The sequence below is a fragment of the Neltuma alba genome, unplaced genomic scaffold (genome assembly GCF_004799145.2).
Source record: "Neltuma alba isolate B1F8T4 unplaced genomic scaffold, ASM479914v2 tig00011588_pilon, whole genome shotgun sequence".
Classification (NCBI taxonomy): domain Eukaryota; kingdom Viridiplantae; phylum Streptophyta; class Magnoliopsida; order Fabales; family Fabaceae; genus Neltuma; species Neltuma alba.
The window spans coordinates 246338-263713 of NW_021636241.1; the positions used below are offsets into that span (position 1 = coordinate 246338).

At 37.3% G+C, this 17376-nt stretch overlaps 1 protein-coding gene across 1 annotated transcript; it reads right to left on the minus strand.

Annotated features, from left to right (window-relative positions):
* Nucleotides 1-334: 334 nt before the first annotated feature.
* Nucleotides 335-14269, minus strand: LOC114715385 (ABC transporter B family member 6). The gene is made up of 11 exons (XM_028900224.1): nt 13498-14269; nt 10580-10634; nt 10288-10463; nt 9966-10166; nt 6160-6419; nt 5772-6082; nt 5454-5674; nt 4988-5328; nt 3732-4519; nt 3395-3636; nt 335-2244 (listed from the first exon to the last, which is right to left on the minus strand). The coding sequence occupies exons 1-11, from the start codon at nt 13882-13884 to the stop codon at nt 1015-1017; spliced, it is 4212 nt and encodes a 1403-aa protein (XP_028756057.1). The 5' UTR covers nt 13885-14269; the 3' UTR covers nt 335-1014.
* Between the last annotated feature and the right edge of the window lie 3107 nt (nt 14270-17376).

The following is a 17376-nucleotide window of genomic DNA, read 5'->3' on the forward strand; positions in this document are numbered from 1 at the left end:
AAGAAAATCCTACATGAAGTAGCCAGAAGAAGCATAGTATCCCTTACACTGAAAACAAAAACGCAATCTCGAAAGGCAGCAAAAGACAACTAAGAACGAGCTGCTACCATCCATACATTGATGATAAAAATTGCTTCCGTGAAATTCACAACATATTCCAAGACAAATCAATAGTTAAAAAAAACCAAATTCCATCTTTATGCTTCTCCTTTTTCTTTAATTCCCTCGAATGTGTGGTATATACGTGCACTTCTATTTACGTAGAGTTCTGTAAATATTTTTTTTTTAACAAAAAAATGTGATGGGCGGACCCCAGCCATACGAGAATGCATGCAAGGGTCCCACTACTTATGCAGGATGCAACACGTGTTATCATTCATACAGTTGAGTCATTACAAATCAAAAAGATTGAAAGAGAATCAAAATAATTGAAACCTATGTTTGACTCGGAAAAAAGACACTTGGATTTATGCAGAAAAAGGAATACCTCGGCTTCTAAGATATCACTATTTATATACAAATGTTACAACTCTTCCCACTAAATTTTCCTACAAATTTCACAAATGGAAATATAAAAATTACAGTAACAAATAATAAGTTCAACATCCACGCTAGTCAGGAGTGAAACAGAAGTTCAACGAAGGAAACCAAAACTCACATTTCAGTAGGGATTAGTACTGATTCCACCCTGCCTTCTTGAAGAACAAAATAATATACCAAGGAGACAAAGACTGCCCAGTCTAAATTGCTTGCCTCCAAAAGAATATGCATCCAACCCAAATCCTCAAGGCCAAACTAGACTCCAAAATCCTATCTTCAAATTATACAAGTCTATCATTGCTAATATTTCTTCCCTAGCTTGCCAAACGCCCACAGCAGCTCCAGATGTCCCAAATTTTTTGCCGCTCACAAGCTCCCCACCTGACCTTCTACAAGATATCCACTGAATCACATTCAGTCATTCAAACTCAAAAATATCAAGAAACTGTTCTTTTGACCATACTCAAATACTCCCTAAACAAGTCGATGCTGACGCAGTGCCTTTCCAAAGTGAGGTTGCATCAATCGGACATACAGGCCATTTTTTGCCACCAATGAATCATGGGTTCCTTCCTCTACTATCCGTCCTCCATTGAGCACTACAATGTTATCAACGTGCCTCATCATTGCAGCTCTATGTGCTATTAGAATGGTGGTCTTGTTTCCCATTATAAGAGTGTCTAGAGCTTCTTGCACCACTCGGCTTGACTCCGATTCAATTGATGAACTGGCTTCATCCAACAACAAAATGGGTGCATTCTTTAGCACTACTCTTGCTATCGCAATTCTCTGTTTCTGTCCAGGCGTCAAGTCAACACCTCTCATTCCAACATGAGTATCATAACCATGGGGCAAGCTGCTTATGAAATGATGAGCATTTGCTATTCTTGCGGCCTCTTTCATCTCAGCTTCACTGGCATTATGCCTTGCATATATGATATTTTCCCTTATGGTAGTTGAAAAAATAATAGGTTCCTGCTGTACTAAACCAAGGTGGCTCCTTAACCATCTCATATTATACAGCTTTAAATCCCTCCCATCTAGTAAAACTTGACCAGCCACTGGATCATAAAATCTCTCAATCAAAGATATTATAGTGCTCTTTCCCGACCCTGAAACTCCAACAATTGCAACTGTTTGGCCCCCATTGACTTTGAGACTGAAATTACTCAATACTAAAACTTCAGGACGAGAAGGATAACAAAAATCAACATTTTTCAACTCAATGCTTCCATATACATTGGGTGGCTTCAATGCTGAGTTATCATCAGGGTCAATTTTAGGTACACGATCTATAATTTCAAACACTGAAATGAGAGACTTACGCCGTTTAAGTATGTAAGGAGCCAACCCAAAAGGCTCCACAAGCGCAAATGTTGCAAATGAGAAAACCATATATTCCTTAAGCGCAGTAGGTGGATCCATATAACTGTTATTTATGCATATGGCAGTGTACCAAAGCAAAAGGGCATTACAGGCAAAAAGTAGAAACTGTGAAAAGCCAAATGCAAAACCAATGGCCACCCCATGCAAAAAGCTCTGCTTAAATATTTTCTTCAGCTGTAGCCTATAGAGCTCCATTACCTTATTGCCAGCACAAAATGCTACAACAGTGTATATATTTCTAACTGCATCTTCAAGAACCAAAGAGGCCTTTCTGTGCATTTCTTGTATACCCCTTGAAAATCCAGCAAGCCACAATTTCTGCAATGTTAAAGAAGGTTCCCTTAAATAAGTACTAGTGAAGTAAACGAAGATAAAGTGAATGACATAAATGGCCGCACAAATTATAAAAGAAGACATAGTGAATGACATAAATGGCCAGACAAATTATACACCACCAAGGTTTTCAAAACCCTGCCATATTATACGCATAATGACAAAAATATTTTCATCATTAGCATGTGTAAATGATCACAACAGTGCTCTGATTCAGTATAATACAGGATGCTAACTTGATTTTTGTTTAAGAGTGGAAGACACGTAAAATTATTAGTAGTTCTTTTCCAATCATTTCCATTCTAATAAATATTGATATGTATCATATAAACCTAGATATGTCTGGGTTTTTGTGTCATTTTTTACAGAAACGAAATGTCTATTACAAAAAAAGGTTGTCGACACATAATTCAGGTTATGTTGTGAAAAAAAAACGAGGGTCCCATTTTGTAGCCAGAAAAAAGGCCTAGGGAAAGGGGCTTCTCCTTTGGACTGCTTGGTAGCCGGAAAATTGTCACCTATGGAAGCCTCTTCCTCCTATAGAAGGCCTCTTCCCTCAAAAAATTGAAGGAAGCCTTCTTGCCTCTAAGGTTTACCCATTCAACTCTCCTCAAAGCTTGGTGTCCTCTGAATCATCATTCGCCTCTACTCCACCTTCGCTGCTTTCTATTTTTATTTTTTTAAGAGTCTGGCTCATTTATATGATTTATGTCAATTGAGTTTCCAATGGCCAAAAAAAAGGTCAATTGAGTTTCCATGAATCTGTGATGGCATATTTGAGGTTTTTCTTGGCCAACAGATGGTATATTTGAGTTTGACAGCCTGATTTTGTCATCTTATCTTATTTTTTGAAATATATTCTTTCGACAAAGGAAACCTCACATGGGAGAATGAGAAAGGAAGAACCAATGAACACGTTGTTTCAGAAATACAATCATACCCTTCAGAACAAGCACATATAATTCATTCTTTACCCATACCATAGAAGTTTCATAAACTATGACATTCAATAACACTTAATTTTGCAAGAGAGACAAAGGTCCATAAACTCATGTGACAAGAAAATTACGTGGAAACTTAACCAAACTATCAGCAAAATTGATATTATTGAAAAAACAGAAAAGCAGGTGCAAACCTGGGCAATTGCAGAAACACAGAGAATGGGAAGTGTTGCTAATGCCACAAGTGCTAATCGCCAGTGCAGCAATGCGCCAATAAGTACAGCAACAACAACTGCAGCACTGTCCTGTATAAATATGGAAAGACGGTTGCTAAAAGCAGCTCGTACAAATGTAGCATCATTGGCCAAACGCATGGATAAATTGTCGGCACTGTTTTCCTCTTCATCAAACCAACCAACTTCATTACGTAGCATGGCTGCCATATTATGGGAATAAGTTAGGCACTGCCCCGAATCCTGCAGCTTGAATTTAAAATAAAAAACAAACGGTACAGCAAAAGGAGTTACTCACCTGAGAACATCATTCTCCTAACTCTTTCTGTCATTTTCTCCCCCATAATACCAAAGTAGAAATGTTGTAAGAAGTTGGCAACAACTGTCACAATGCCCATGCAGGCAATAATCAAGCACCACTTATCTACCTCCTTCTGGAGGTGATGAACTTGATCAATTCTATAGTAAGCTGTCACCACCAGGCCAATAACATATGCAAGAAGAGGATTGAAAGAACCAAAGATGGCAGCACCTATGCTTCCTAATACAGCATAAAGCCACTCTGCAAAACTAAGTTTAGCAAGTCTCCAAAATGATGGAGGTTTTCGATGCTTTGAATCTTTTGCATCTCTCAGTTTCAATGAAACATCATCAGAATCACTATGGGGTCTACTAAAAGTCTGGGAATGGGAACGTTCATTCTTGGGGTCAGATGTTAAAAGAGGTGAAACAGGGGATTCTGGGTCAGAACCATTAGATTTTTGTCGATGCACGGACTGAACATCAATTTTGGGCAACTCCGGCAGCCTCATTTCGAAACTGTCCTGCCTTCTAATTGAAGGCTCCTTGTCTACCGCATCCATAGACTGACCATTTTCTAGCATCTTTTCTGCTGGTGGGCTCCGAGCATTTGGTGATTCCTGTGAGTTATAGATGCCATCTGAAGACCGAAATACATTAGAAGCTCTCTGAAGCGAAGGTGACTTCATCATTTTTGGGGATGATGGTTCTTTAAAGCTGTGACTTGACGGTGAATCCTTCTCAATATGGAAAGCTGCAGTCTCTTTGTAGTTTCGAGCAGGCATCCTACACATTGAAAAATGAAACGGTAAGTAATTCTCTACATAACAGGACCAAAGTTGTCCACACAACCAAAATACATTAAATATTAAATAATAACTTATGCAGTAGGTAGACATTCTGATGAATTTAAGAATGTTCATGTTCTAGCATTTGTCAAGGACCATGTCAACTTAAAAGCTCAAGCTGTTGTGCAAGAACCAGTACTGCTGTATTGTAGTCTCTAACATTTCACACAAGTCATTTGGGCTTTAGTGTGGACATAGCAGAGGCCCAACATGCCTTTTCCTCAAAAAGAATAAGATTAACAGTTTTTATGATCATTTCAAACAAGATTAAAACTCGTAACTATTATGGATGATTATTTAACAAGTTCCTGTGGCTTTTGATATTCAATAATTCTTATTTAAAGAAACTCATTATATTCTTGCAATTAAAGGACAGCCAATCGACAGATTGGTGATAGCAAGAAACCTCTTGGGAAGTTTTGCTGCCTCTTCACATCGAAGGAGCTCAGCATATAAGCCATCCAAGGTCAATAACTCATCATGAGTACCCATTTCAACGAGTTGACCTTCCTCCATAACAGCTATGTAATCAGCATTCCTTATAAGACTAAGTCTTCGAGCGATTATTATTGTTGAACGCCCCAACATTAGAAGATCCAAAGCCTCCTGAACAGCCCTTTCAGCCTCAAAGTCAAGTCCACCAGTTACCTCATCAAGCAGAAGAATGGATGGATTTAAAAGCACAGCTCTGGCAATAGAAAGCTTTATCTTCTGTTCTTCTGTCAAGGCTAAGCCAGCCCTTCCAACCTGAAAAATAAGCCCCATGCAGATATCAAATGCACGAGTGATTGCCATAGGAAAGGGAGTAAAATACAAGCACACAACTAAGCAAGAACTATAGTCTCCATAAAGTCACGTCAATCAAGCTTCACCTGTGTGTCATAACCTTTCAATAATGAGCTGATGAAAGTATGTGCATGGGCTGTCTTGGCAGCCTCTTCAATTTGATCCATAGTGGCATCCCGACCATAAGCAATGTTGTCTCTTATACTCAAGCTGAGCAAAGCAGGCTCCTGTGTGACCAGTCCTATTTGGCTCCTTAGCCATTCCAGTTTCAGATTCTTAATGTTCTCACCATCTAAAAGAACCTCCCCTGGACCAGATATTGGAAAATCAATTTAAATCAGTAAATAACCCATAGAAGGCTTTAAAATATCAATAATATTACATTATACACGGAGAAAAATCACCTAATGTGGGATCATAGAACCGCTCCATGAGTGGAATTATACTGCTTTTTCCAGATCCATTTCTGCCAACAAGTGCCACGGCTTTCTTAGCAGGAACAGTTAGATAAAAGCCACTTAATATAGGGATTTCCGGACGAGATAGATAGCTAAAATAAACATTCCTAAACTCAATATTCCCTTGCACAGAATCTGGGGCAGTTCCATCATGATTAACAGATGAGGATGACCTGCTTATCATCTCATACAACCTATAAGCAGCTATACGTCCTTGATCAAATGAGTAGAAGTTTGTTGCTGCCTGATTCAAACCCCTGAGTCAAAGTAGCAGAAATAATAAGTAAAATGGTAGACAGAAAAAAGATAATTTAAAAGTTGAAAAGATTCTCACAGGCCGCTTAAAATTACAGCAAAGAGAGCCGTGATGATTTCACCACCATGAGCTTTGTCATGCATGACCAAGAACCTTCCTACCCAGAGTTGTAATGCACACGAGCATATTGCAAGCCCATAAGTAAATCCAAGACCAAGCCCTTGAACAAGACTTATTAAGATACCATATCTAAGAGTAGCTTGAAGTGATGTCGCATATGAATACTTAGCCAATGTTTCATTTGTAAATGCATACAACGTCCTGATATAAGAAACCGCCTGCATCACAAGGAATAAACTGCCTGAAAAATGCTTGCCCAAAAATGCTTCATTATATAGTTAGAACTTCACTCTTCCTTCCATTGTATTAAGAGAACAAAAGATAACGAAACAAACAATAATAAAACCCCAGTACTGCCCATCTTGCTAGTAAAATGAAGCAATAAGAGCTATCATATTTTGTTCCTTCCATGGTTTAAAGTTTTTATCACAAAGTAAACCCCAAAAGTATTCCACGCATAAGCGGCCAAATAATAATTTAAGGAGTTTGGTTACTTTGGTAAACAAACGAAAGCAAGGAACAAAATTAAAAAAAAAAAAAAGATTTTAGTTATGTACAATCTGAGACTCTTCATGATTCATCCATAACCTTCTACAGAAAAAAGCTGGAAAGATTTTTAAAACACTCTCTTTTGCACAAACCATTCAAGGCATTAGAACAATGTTTAGTCCTCTCATTTGGAGACCAAAGAAGATAATATACCCCCCCAACCAGAGCCAATTAATAGAGAAGCCATATGAGCATTACGTAAATATATATAAGCAAAACAAAACAGACACACACCACATTATTCTGAGTTCCCCACCAAGTCTGATTTTTGTCCAGCGTTCAAGGAAAAAGGGTTCAATTTGACACCACCAATTAAGACATTTTGAAGACATTTCTCCTCATCAGGGGGCCAAATTATCAATCTTTGAAACAACTGTTTGTGAGGGGGGGGGGAGATAGAGAATGCTGCTTAGAGATATACTACTGATGACTTAGGGCTCGAGTTTCATGAAGTTATAGAAGATTGACAGTTGTTTAACTTGAAATATCGGTGATGGCAGACTATATATGTTGTGCATCAAGCATGTTACATAAATAAGCAACATGACCCTTGAGATTGGCAACTTCACTAGGAGTTAGAAAGGTATTGATGCTCCAGCCGGAAGACTCTTATTAGACCCCTCTTCAGTATAATCATCACATCCAATCAAAAGAAAACAAGATAAAAACATATTTTTGAAGTCAAAAATGAAAACCTCAAACTTCGAATAATAAACAAGTGCTTGTGGGGAAAAAATGAGACGGTCAAATTTCCTTTGGTCATTAGCACACGTCCTGAAAAATATACCCAAAAAATAAAAAGAAAAAAGCTCCAAACAGGCCACTGGGCTCCAAGTTATCACACTCTTGAGCTCTACTCTCTGTGTTTCCTTCTTCCAACCTTCTGTATTTTACATTTCCATTTCATGGAAATGGAATCTATTCTGATATTCAAATGATAATAAACACTGTTACAGTATGGTCTAAGAGCCTCAAGACACTGAAAATAAAGACAAAAGACCAACGCACGGACATTCCCGAGCTGTTCGAGAGGCTAGACTCTCCCAATTGTCCTTACTCACTGATTGTTGAAGCCCTCACTAAACCCATCATTACATTATATATCTCACCCTCAGCCCCTTCTCTCTCTACTAAATCTCACAGCCCACAAATCAGTGATGCTCTTGGCCTACAGCTAGAATTCTCAATAGTTAAGTATATAGGTCAGAAAACCTCAACAGAACCGGGAAGAATAACATCTTCGCATATCACTACAGTAGGGTACATGCGCTTGGTCAGAAGGCACTAGTGATAAATACAAATTGTAGAATGTCCCTTGTCAAAGCCTAGCGAGCTTACAACATCAAATAGATCTTCATTTGACTTTTTTCATCAGACTATCGCAAGAAAATACAAGTGAATTTATCATTACCTCTTGAACAAAATCCTAAAGCATGAAGTCCATGAATCTTTTTCACTTGTATACCTTTTTCCTCTAAGTCTAGTCAATTTAATGTGAAACTTCTACCACACTACTTGTTTGAACTGAACAATTGCCTCCCCCACCCCCTTTTTTCAAGTGTCACTCTGTCACGAAGATATACTCACCCTTTTTCCCATTATAAAGACATGCCACTAGCCTGCTCCTTTGCTTTGCATGCGTGTGCCTTCCAAGCTCCACATATATACCTTTCTACTGAGCCCACCACTCAGTGTGCATAAACTATGCATTTATCCACTTGGATTATTGTGTTCCAATAGAACCAAAGGTTCTAATACCATGTACAAATTTCTGGTTCAAATTTTTCCACTAAATTTATTTTATTAAATAGAATTCTTATGTTTGTAAGTGATAAAAAGGAAGTAAACTTCTATTTCACCAAAAAATGGATAATCTCATCTCATTCAAATCAGAACCCTAATCAACAACAACAACCAAAAAAAAAAAAATCAGATGAGGTGATCATACACACGTAGAAACACCATGTAAAAATAACTAAAAGAAAAAACAATTCAGCATTAATTTAACAACCAAAAAAAAAAAAAATCAGATAAGCTGATAATATACACATAGAAGCACCATGTAAAAATAACTAAAAGAAAATTCATGCATTAATTTAACACCAGATAATTTCAACGACAATGAGAAAATGGTGGGTAAGATGAAATTCAGGCAAGAAAGCCCACTGGTTTTTCAGTTTTCCATATTCAACTGTGTTAGAGAATTAGCATTATATTTCATATCTTGTGAAATTTTAATGTGCTAAGATATAGAATTAGTAAATTCTGACTTTGTGGGAACTTCTAATTTTCCGGACTTATGGTTTTTTAGACGCGGGATGAGAAGGCTAAGAGGGTTAGGAAGGTCATTAAAGCAATATTGGGTGAATCGAAAACATTTTGGACCTAGAGATAGAGAATCTTGGTGCTGGAATGAGAGCATGAAGGAGGAGGTGAACACAGACAAAAGAGATTGCTTCAAAGCCTTACATTTATCCATCAAAGCCAAAAACTGAGAAAGGTACCAAACAGTTAAAAAGGAAATTAGAAAGCAGTGAGTGAAACAAAATGTAAAGCTTGAGTTTTACAGAGATTTGGGGACAAAAAATAGGGAACAAAATATACTCAATTGCTGAGAATGGGGAAAAAAATCAAGGGATTTTGAAGGAAGAAGATGAAATAAGCATTCTGGTTACAAATAAAAATATTTAAAAAAAAAAATGGGAGCGCTACTTCTACAGGCTTTGCAGTTATGGATTGATAATAGTGATATGGAGGATTTAACGACCCACAAGTGCGAACGAGAAGGGAATTCCCAATTGATTAATTTGAGGTTAGCTGAAATAACCGCTCCATTTATTTGTACTTCTGAAACTAGAAAGGAGGCCAATGGTGTTCCCTACTCAACGTATAACTACCAGAAAGCACATAATTTGAACACCCCAAATTACATAATCTGGAAGGAAGGGAAAGAAATAAATGAATCCACAAGAACTGGAAAGATGAAAACACACCATGAAAGTCACACCACTTGACAAGTTAATTTTTTACTTCTTCAAACATCAAGCATTATTTGAAACTTTATACGGATTAGACCATTAAAAGAAATAAATCATGTTTGGAAGATGCAGAAGAAAAGAATATGCAAATGGCATCCAAGCCATTCACAACCACACAACAGGAAAAAGAAGTATTATTTGTTCAATGTAAAACACGAAACAAAAAACAGGAATAACCTGTTCAGCAATGCTAGCAGCTTCAGCATATGCATCTTGAATATTCTCTGCCAGCCTATGGAGGAATATATTTGATATCCCTCCAGCAGCAACAATAAATGGACCTGTGGCTAATGTTATCAATGCAATCTGCCAACAGTTGATAAATCCAATGACAAGTCCACTGAAGAACGTAGCCATATTGTGAATATAATTTCCGACCTGTATTTATAAGCCAATAAACATGTTATATGAGACATGGCTGAAAAACCTGGAAATCTTCTGGGAAGAATATAAGTTTTTAATGTTCTGAATATTTACACAAAATCAGAGCAAGACATACTTTCTCACTAAGTGCAGACTGAATGAGCAGAACATCACTTAACACTTGGCTCACAATATCTCCATTATTCCCATATGTATCAAAAAAACTCATATCCTGGTTAAGCAATACTTGAACATATTTTGATCTGATAACTGCAGTCTGCCGTTCTCCGGTCAAAATCCAACATGAAACCTCTGTAAAACAGAAAAACAACATTAATATTGCAGAAATTAGTAACTGTCTCTCTATGAAAACACACTGTGTTAAGTGAATTAAGCAGTAATCAGTTTCAGTAAACATGTTAGTTTACCTATCCAACCAGCAGCAAAAACACCCGCCGCAATATAAACGATGGTTAAAGCAAGCTGAAGAAGAAACAATGAGAGTAAATAACCATATTCAGATTCACAGTTCAAATGGCTTGTAGGAAATAGAAGAAACTTCTTAGCTGACATTGATTTAAATACTCCTCCAGTCCTTAATGTAGGACCTAATTGGGAAATTGATGTGAGTCCCATGTGTAAAACCTATTTTACATGTTTATCAATTTTTTCCCAAATTAACCCTATTAACATCCCCCCAACAATAATCAAGTAGGAGAGGGAAGGAGAAAATTAAGAAATATGCCTAGGATGTTTTAGAAAAAACATGCCATATTAACCAATTTAACTAATATCCTTAATTTACTCCAATTAGTTAACTAGGTCCTACATTAAGGACCAAAGGAGTATAATGAAAACAGTAGTATAAACTAATCACTTGCATATCTACCAACTAATCACATCTTATGCTCTATCTAAAAATGTACAGATTCATAAAATACACAACTTAAATTGGAAAACTCTCTAAGCCTCAATTTTCTCTCCTTAAAAAACTAAACCCAAAGCATTAAAATTGACATAGTCATAATATAGTTGATTCAAAGATAACAAAAATATTATGCCCATTTTTTAACAGAAAACTAGTTACATGCAATAACTAGCGCATTAAATATGATCCTATCCTTTGGTATATATCAAATGAACTAGTAATTCCCCCAGTTGGGTTTGTTTCAGATGGCCAATAGACAAAGCAAAAGAATGGTAAAATTAGAAAAGACAAAGTCAACAAATCTCCAAGAAAAATGAAACGACCGACATTCCTCAGCAGGAATTTAGAAGGTTATGCACTGCTAAAGAAAGAAGTTACGTCATTAGGCAATAATGGACCATCCAAGCGGCTTTTCTACAAGAGTCCATCCAGGAATTTTAAGTAAATGGTATGGAATCAGGCTCAAATATTGAGGTCTTTGTATGGTGCATTTTTCTTCAAGCTTCTACATGCACACAAGAATTCAATTCAAAAGTCTCTCTACAAGAACTCCACCAATAATGACTACTCAGATAGCAAAGCACCAAGTCCGAAAGAGACACATAACGTCACCACTTATCCTCAATTTGTTCATACCTCTTTTGCCGGAAAAGCCTGATCTTCTGTGCTTTACAGTTTAGCAAATTTATGTATCCGTTTCGATTCACACGAAAGTGAAAGTTCTTGTCAATGTATATAGTTTCAGACCCAATAAAAGGATATCATCCCGAATCTCTGTATAATTAGCAGTATGACGTTGATTTATTTTTCAGTTTAGGTGTACTCCAATAGTCATCTGAGTCATTTTAACGAGGAAACACTCAGGTTCAAAATCAATTGATTTACAAAGTTAATATTTGATACTGCCAGTGTATAGCAGTAATCCCTGAGATTCAATTCGATGGACTTGCAAAATCAATTTTTGATACTCAAGTGTATAGCAGTAGTTTAAAATCAATTTCAGGCAGCAGTTTTAAAAAGTTGCAGACATATGCATTACAGGGAACATGAGTATGATAATCGCACTAATGCTCCAATGTTGACACTGTCAAATTCTAACCTTTATGAATAAAAAGTTTAGCAGGAAAGATGCCCTGAGTTAACAGATTTCATAATCATAATATAAAGTTAATTTCAACTTTCAATACTCAAAAGTCTGTAAAAAAAGTGTTTCTCTTATTTCATCTGAGTATGATCACTAGCAGGATATCAAATATTAATTTTAGAATACAGAAGATCATTTACATTGAGAAACTTCTAAAAACTTTGGCTTGAGGGAAGATGGGCCTAGTTTACCAAAGCCATCACTACAACCAATCCAATCAGCCCAAACCGAACAGACCCCCAGCAGATCTGCTTCAGCTGTCTTGTATTATCATAATATAATATAATTCAGCTCAATGCAAGTTTAGGGGCCAATATTGTGTTGGTTAGGGTTGGCCAGATAGCACCAACCTGACCAAGCTGAACTGGATATCCTTAGTTGTCATATCGTACTATCAATTATAAATACAAGTTGTACATGCCAATGTTTTCTTAACACTTATCTCACACTAGATGATTATGAAGACACAGAATTAGGGCATCACTTCCATTACTCAAGTAGTTGATTAATGGATGACTAACTCTTGAGGTCTCGTTAATCAAGGATAATTTCATTTAAAACAGAATAATAGATCAAAACACCTTAATCTTAAAACAATTAATATATCCCACCATAAGGCAAAAGACAAGGAGTAGATGTATAGTATCAGTGTAACCAAAATTTAAAGAAAAACCGGTGAAGAAATAACTCAAGCTACACAGTATCAATTCAATACAATAAATGAACTAAGAGCACCACCTATCACTGTGACCAATTTCAAAAGCAACTAAGTCCATAACTAAATCAACAGAACTAGAATAATTATCTTCTTGAAAACCTAATTGTCCAATCACCCATGGACAAAATTAACATTCAGAGAACTTTGCAAGAAATATCTAATCACTATTAGAATGACAGATCTTTAAAGTGTCTGTACTTCATAGTTAACAAGTGTTCCTTTTGTTATTTCAGGCATTAGGGAACTTATAAAAAAGGAATAGGTGTCCAAGAGCGAGACAAAACATCAGATTACACATTTTGATAAACGCAGATTAAATCCAAAGATTACACATTTAAATCAAGAACTAAAAGCCTACATGCTTTGCTTACGGGTTTGATCATCTCCGCCCAGTCTACTTACAACTAAGCTCGTCCAAAATATCAGGAAAGGAATAAATGTTCACGCTTAATAACGTCTCAAAGTAAACACACAAAAAAAAAAAAAAAAAAGGCTCGTCTTAAAAAAATGAATCAAAACCAAAAACTAGGGTTTTGTTCAGAAATTGAGAGCTAACCTCCTTGAACTTGTTGAATTGCTCCTCCGACGGACCTTGCGAAGGATCCATCCTCAAGACATTAATGATCTTCGCAAAGTAGTGTAAGTAAACTACGAGGGCCGTACCATGAGCAGCTGCTGCCAGGGAGCCGACGACCATCAGAATCCAATCGAGCCGGTCGGCGCAAGCGAAGAGCCTGGAGAAGGGCACCGCAGAAGGCGGTGGCTCAACCTCCTCGGGCTCTTCGATCTCCTCCTCCACTTCAACCGGGTGGGAGGCGGAGGTCTCGGCTCCGGGGTCTAAGTAAGGCGACGGCGACTCTGGCGGCTCAGATACCTCCGACACCGGCGTTAGCGGCTGTATATGCGGTGGGGACCATCCGAACAGCCCCCTAGATATCATCATCTTTTGATCGCACCAGCTCGCAACTCCAACTCAAAGAAACCAAAACCTCTCTCCGAACACCCCTTTCCCACACTAAAATCAAGATCCACCCAATTCAAAGCCCAAATTTCCCAACTGGTTTGTTCTCTTTCTCTTCGAATTATAACCTGCTACTTTCTCAAACTCCCACTTCCGACCATAACGAACAACCAAGAGAGAAAGAGAAAGACGCGGTCGTCCCCCTCCTCCTCGTAAAAGGTGGTGGCGGGTGGCGATGACTGAGTCAAAGATGGCGTACGGAGATGGAAGATATTAGTGTTCCCCAAAGTAGAACGCGAAACATCAGAACCACCGTCTCCTCCACCTTCTGCTTCTTCTCGTTCTCTTTCTCCCCCTGAGTTCTGTATTTGGACAGCTAATTCGCCTTGGTTTTTGTTAGGTTTAACGGTCAAACGCCGGCGATACGTTTGAAGATGTTTATTTGACAAGAGTTTACTATTGTTTTTTATTATTATTATTATTATTAATTAATTCTGGATTTCCGGTACTTTCATTTCTTAAATTAATAATGTTATGCTTTCTGAAGGATACACAGTGAATGTGTGCTGTAAACGGCTTGTACAGTAAAGCTAAAGAAAAATAAGAAAGACGAGGACGACGAGGGTTATTTGGTAAATTCGTGCATAATGATTTGTTGGTAAATGTGTGAACAGCTAGATAATTTATTTGGGCCCAAAAAATACGGAAAAAGACAGGAAAAATTCCTTTAAATATATAAAAACCCAGATAAGTGCAAGTGAAAAGCAATATTCCATATCAGACTTGAGATACTGATCTGGCATTTGTAAATGTTGATTAAAGACATAATTGCCCCCGATAAATGCACAAAAAGAAAGACAATACAGAAGAAGCTTGTGACGAGGAGCTTGTGGGAATGAAAATCAGTGGAAGCTATTGAAGAAAGGCAAGGTAAGTTTAATTTTAAAGCCATTAATACTGTCTGAAGTTTAGCTTCTTCCTCCTCTCCTGATGGTCATTATTTCAGCGGGTTGTGTATATGGGTGAGTGGGTTTTAGGTGGGTTGAGAGGTGAAGGTGTTGAGTTATTATTTTTTAGTGTTGCAAAGAACTTCATTGACAGGTATTGGTCTTTCATTTTGTAGGTCTACATTGACAGAAAGTGTTAAGTAAATTACTTCGTTGCTGTCCGATATAAGGTTAGATTTTTTATTGTTTGAGTGTGGCAGAAGGCATTAGCATAGGTGGCAAGCATGAGCATGAATAGTGAGGAGATGATGAAGTATGTAGTTAACATATAAGGCAGAGTTGTGAAAAACTAATGTGTTGTTGGTAAGGGAGGAAGTGGGGTTCTGTTATAGATAGTGACAAAAGTGAATAATGTATACTGTTTATTGTGTTTTTGCAGATTCAAGCATGGCAGAAGACATTAGCTTCGGTGGCCCAACCTCTTTGAAGGAACTTTCGTGTTATTTTCATGTTAGAGGGATATTTGTAGTTAACGAAGAAGGTGTAGTTCAATATGGCGGGGGTAATGTGAGGCTAAGTAGCATAAAAGAAGGCATTACAGTTGAAGATTTAAGGGGGAAGATATCATTATGGTTTGGAATTGATGGTAATAGTTGTGAGATGAAATGTAGAGTAAGTTTTGATGAGAAGACATTGATAGATTTAGTTGATGATGGTGAGATTGGGAACTTTTTTCAGTATAATGAGAGGCATGGCCATCTATACGTAGCATGTAAAGAGAAAGAAAGTGGTGCTGATATACTAGAAGATCTAAAAATATAAGTGATATTTAACAGCCTATAGAAGTTGTCATTTGTTATGTTATTGTTGTTAGTTTGGTTAATGAAGTTGTCTTTGTACATGCAGAGTTGACAGATTATTGGGCTTGTCACAACAAAGGTCTGACTCATTCAGCAGTATGGAAACTGAATATGAACCAGTGGAGTATGAAGATATGGTTGGGGCCTTAATGTATGAAGTTAGAGGCAGGTGTAGCAACATAACATATGAAGTATAGTATGTACCAACACCATATCTTGAGATGAATTGTTCAAAATGGAGGGAATTGATTTCAGGACGATTGCAAAATTTTGCAGATGTAGAATAGTTAAAAAAGGCAGTGCACAAATATATCATATCACATAATTTTGAGTTCAAGTATGTGAAGAGTAAGGACAAGATGTCAGTGAGATGCAAGGTTGAAGGTTGGCCATAGAAGATATGTGCAAATGCAGTGGGAAAGAAGACTCCTTTCCTACATGTGACCACATTTGTAAATGAACATGTGTATAGTGCACAAGACAATCTCCAAGTTAGCCATGGTGGAAAAGCTAGTTTGACATCAGCAATTATAATTGGTGAGGTAAGGAATCGCATTGACAAACAGCCTACTGAAATAATGACAACATTGAAAAGAGATTATGGGGTGAATCTAACATATAAGCAAGCATATAGACCTAAGAAAAAAGCAATGGAGGAAATACAAGGCAGACTTGAGCAATCTTACATGCTACTACCTTGGATTTGTCAAAAACTAAAGGAAAGTGATGAAAAAACTGTTGTTGAATGAGCAGCTATTGGGAATAACATATTTGAGCGAGTTTTCATAGCTTATGGGTGTTGTATAGAGGGTTTTTTAACTAGTGCTGGGTATATACTGTATATAGATGAAACTCACCTAAGTAAACCGTATAAGGGAACATTACTGTCAGCATTAGCTTATAATGCGGACAATGAATTATTACCATTTGCAATTGCCATTGTGAAGGGGGAAACATATGAGGATTGGTCATGGTTTCTGCATATGATTAAAAATATCATTGGCTCTATACAGTTAACAATAGTTTCAGATCGTCACAATTCAATCATAGCAGCTGTCTGAGTAATATTTGGAAGTGAGAGGCATAAATATTGCTATAGGCATGTGAAGGAGAACTTTAGTGCAGAACTGGTTAAATCAAATAGAGGCAAGAGGAAGACAAGTAAGTCCATGAAGGAAGATGGGTTGTAATTGCTTGATAATATCACATATGCAAGGCTTGATGGTGAGTTCAATAAGGCAATGGACCGCTTGTATTGTTTCTATCCATAGTTATTTTAGTAGCTTAATACTCATGGAGATGTGGAAAAATGGGCTTTGAGTAAGTTTCCATATCAACGGTGGGACAATATAACTACAAACCTTGTTGAATCATTTAATGCCTGGTTGGTGAAGGAGAGGAGGCACAACGTTGCACAACTTATCCATGTACACCGTGAGAAGGTAGGCAAAAAAATGCATGCAGCTAGTATGACAATAGGTAGGTGGAGAAATAGAGTAGGAGCAAATATTGATGAACAAGTAAAGAAAAATGTCATCCTTGCTGAACATATGTTGCCTAAACCATATGGTGGGGGCAAGGTTGTTGTCCACACATCCCATGGAGCCTTGCATGTTGATCTTAGTGCATGTACATGTAGTTGTAGAGCTTGGCAAATGTCGGGGATC

Bases quoted from the DNA above. Each gene is read 5' to 3' on its own strand.
- LOC114715385 (XM_028900224.1), bottom strand. From the start codon at position 13,884: ATGATGATATCTAGGGGGCTGTTCGGATGGTCCCCACCGCATATACAG. The intron at 10,464-10,579 runs GTAAACTAACAT...TCTGTTTTACAG, and splicing joins TTTTGCTGCTGGTTGGATAG to AGGTTTCATGTTGGATTTTG. The intron at 2,245-3,394 runs GTTTGCACCTGC...TTAACATTGCAG, and splicing joins GTGTTTCTGCAATTGCCCAG to AAATTGTGGCTTGCTGGATT.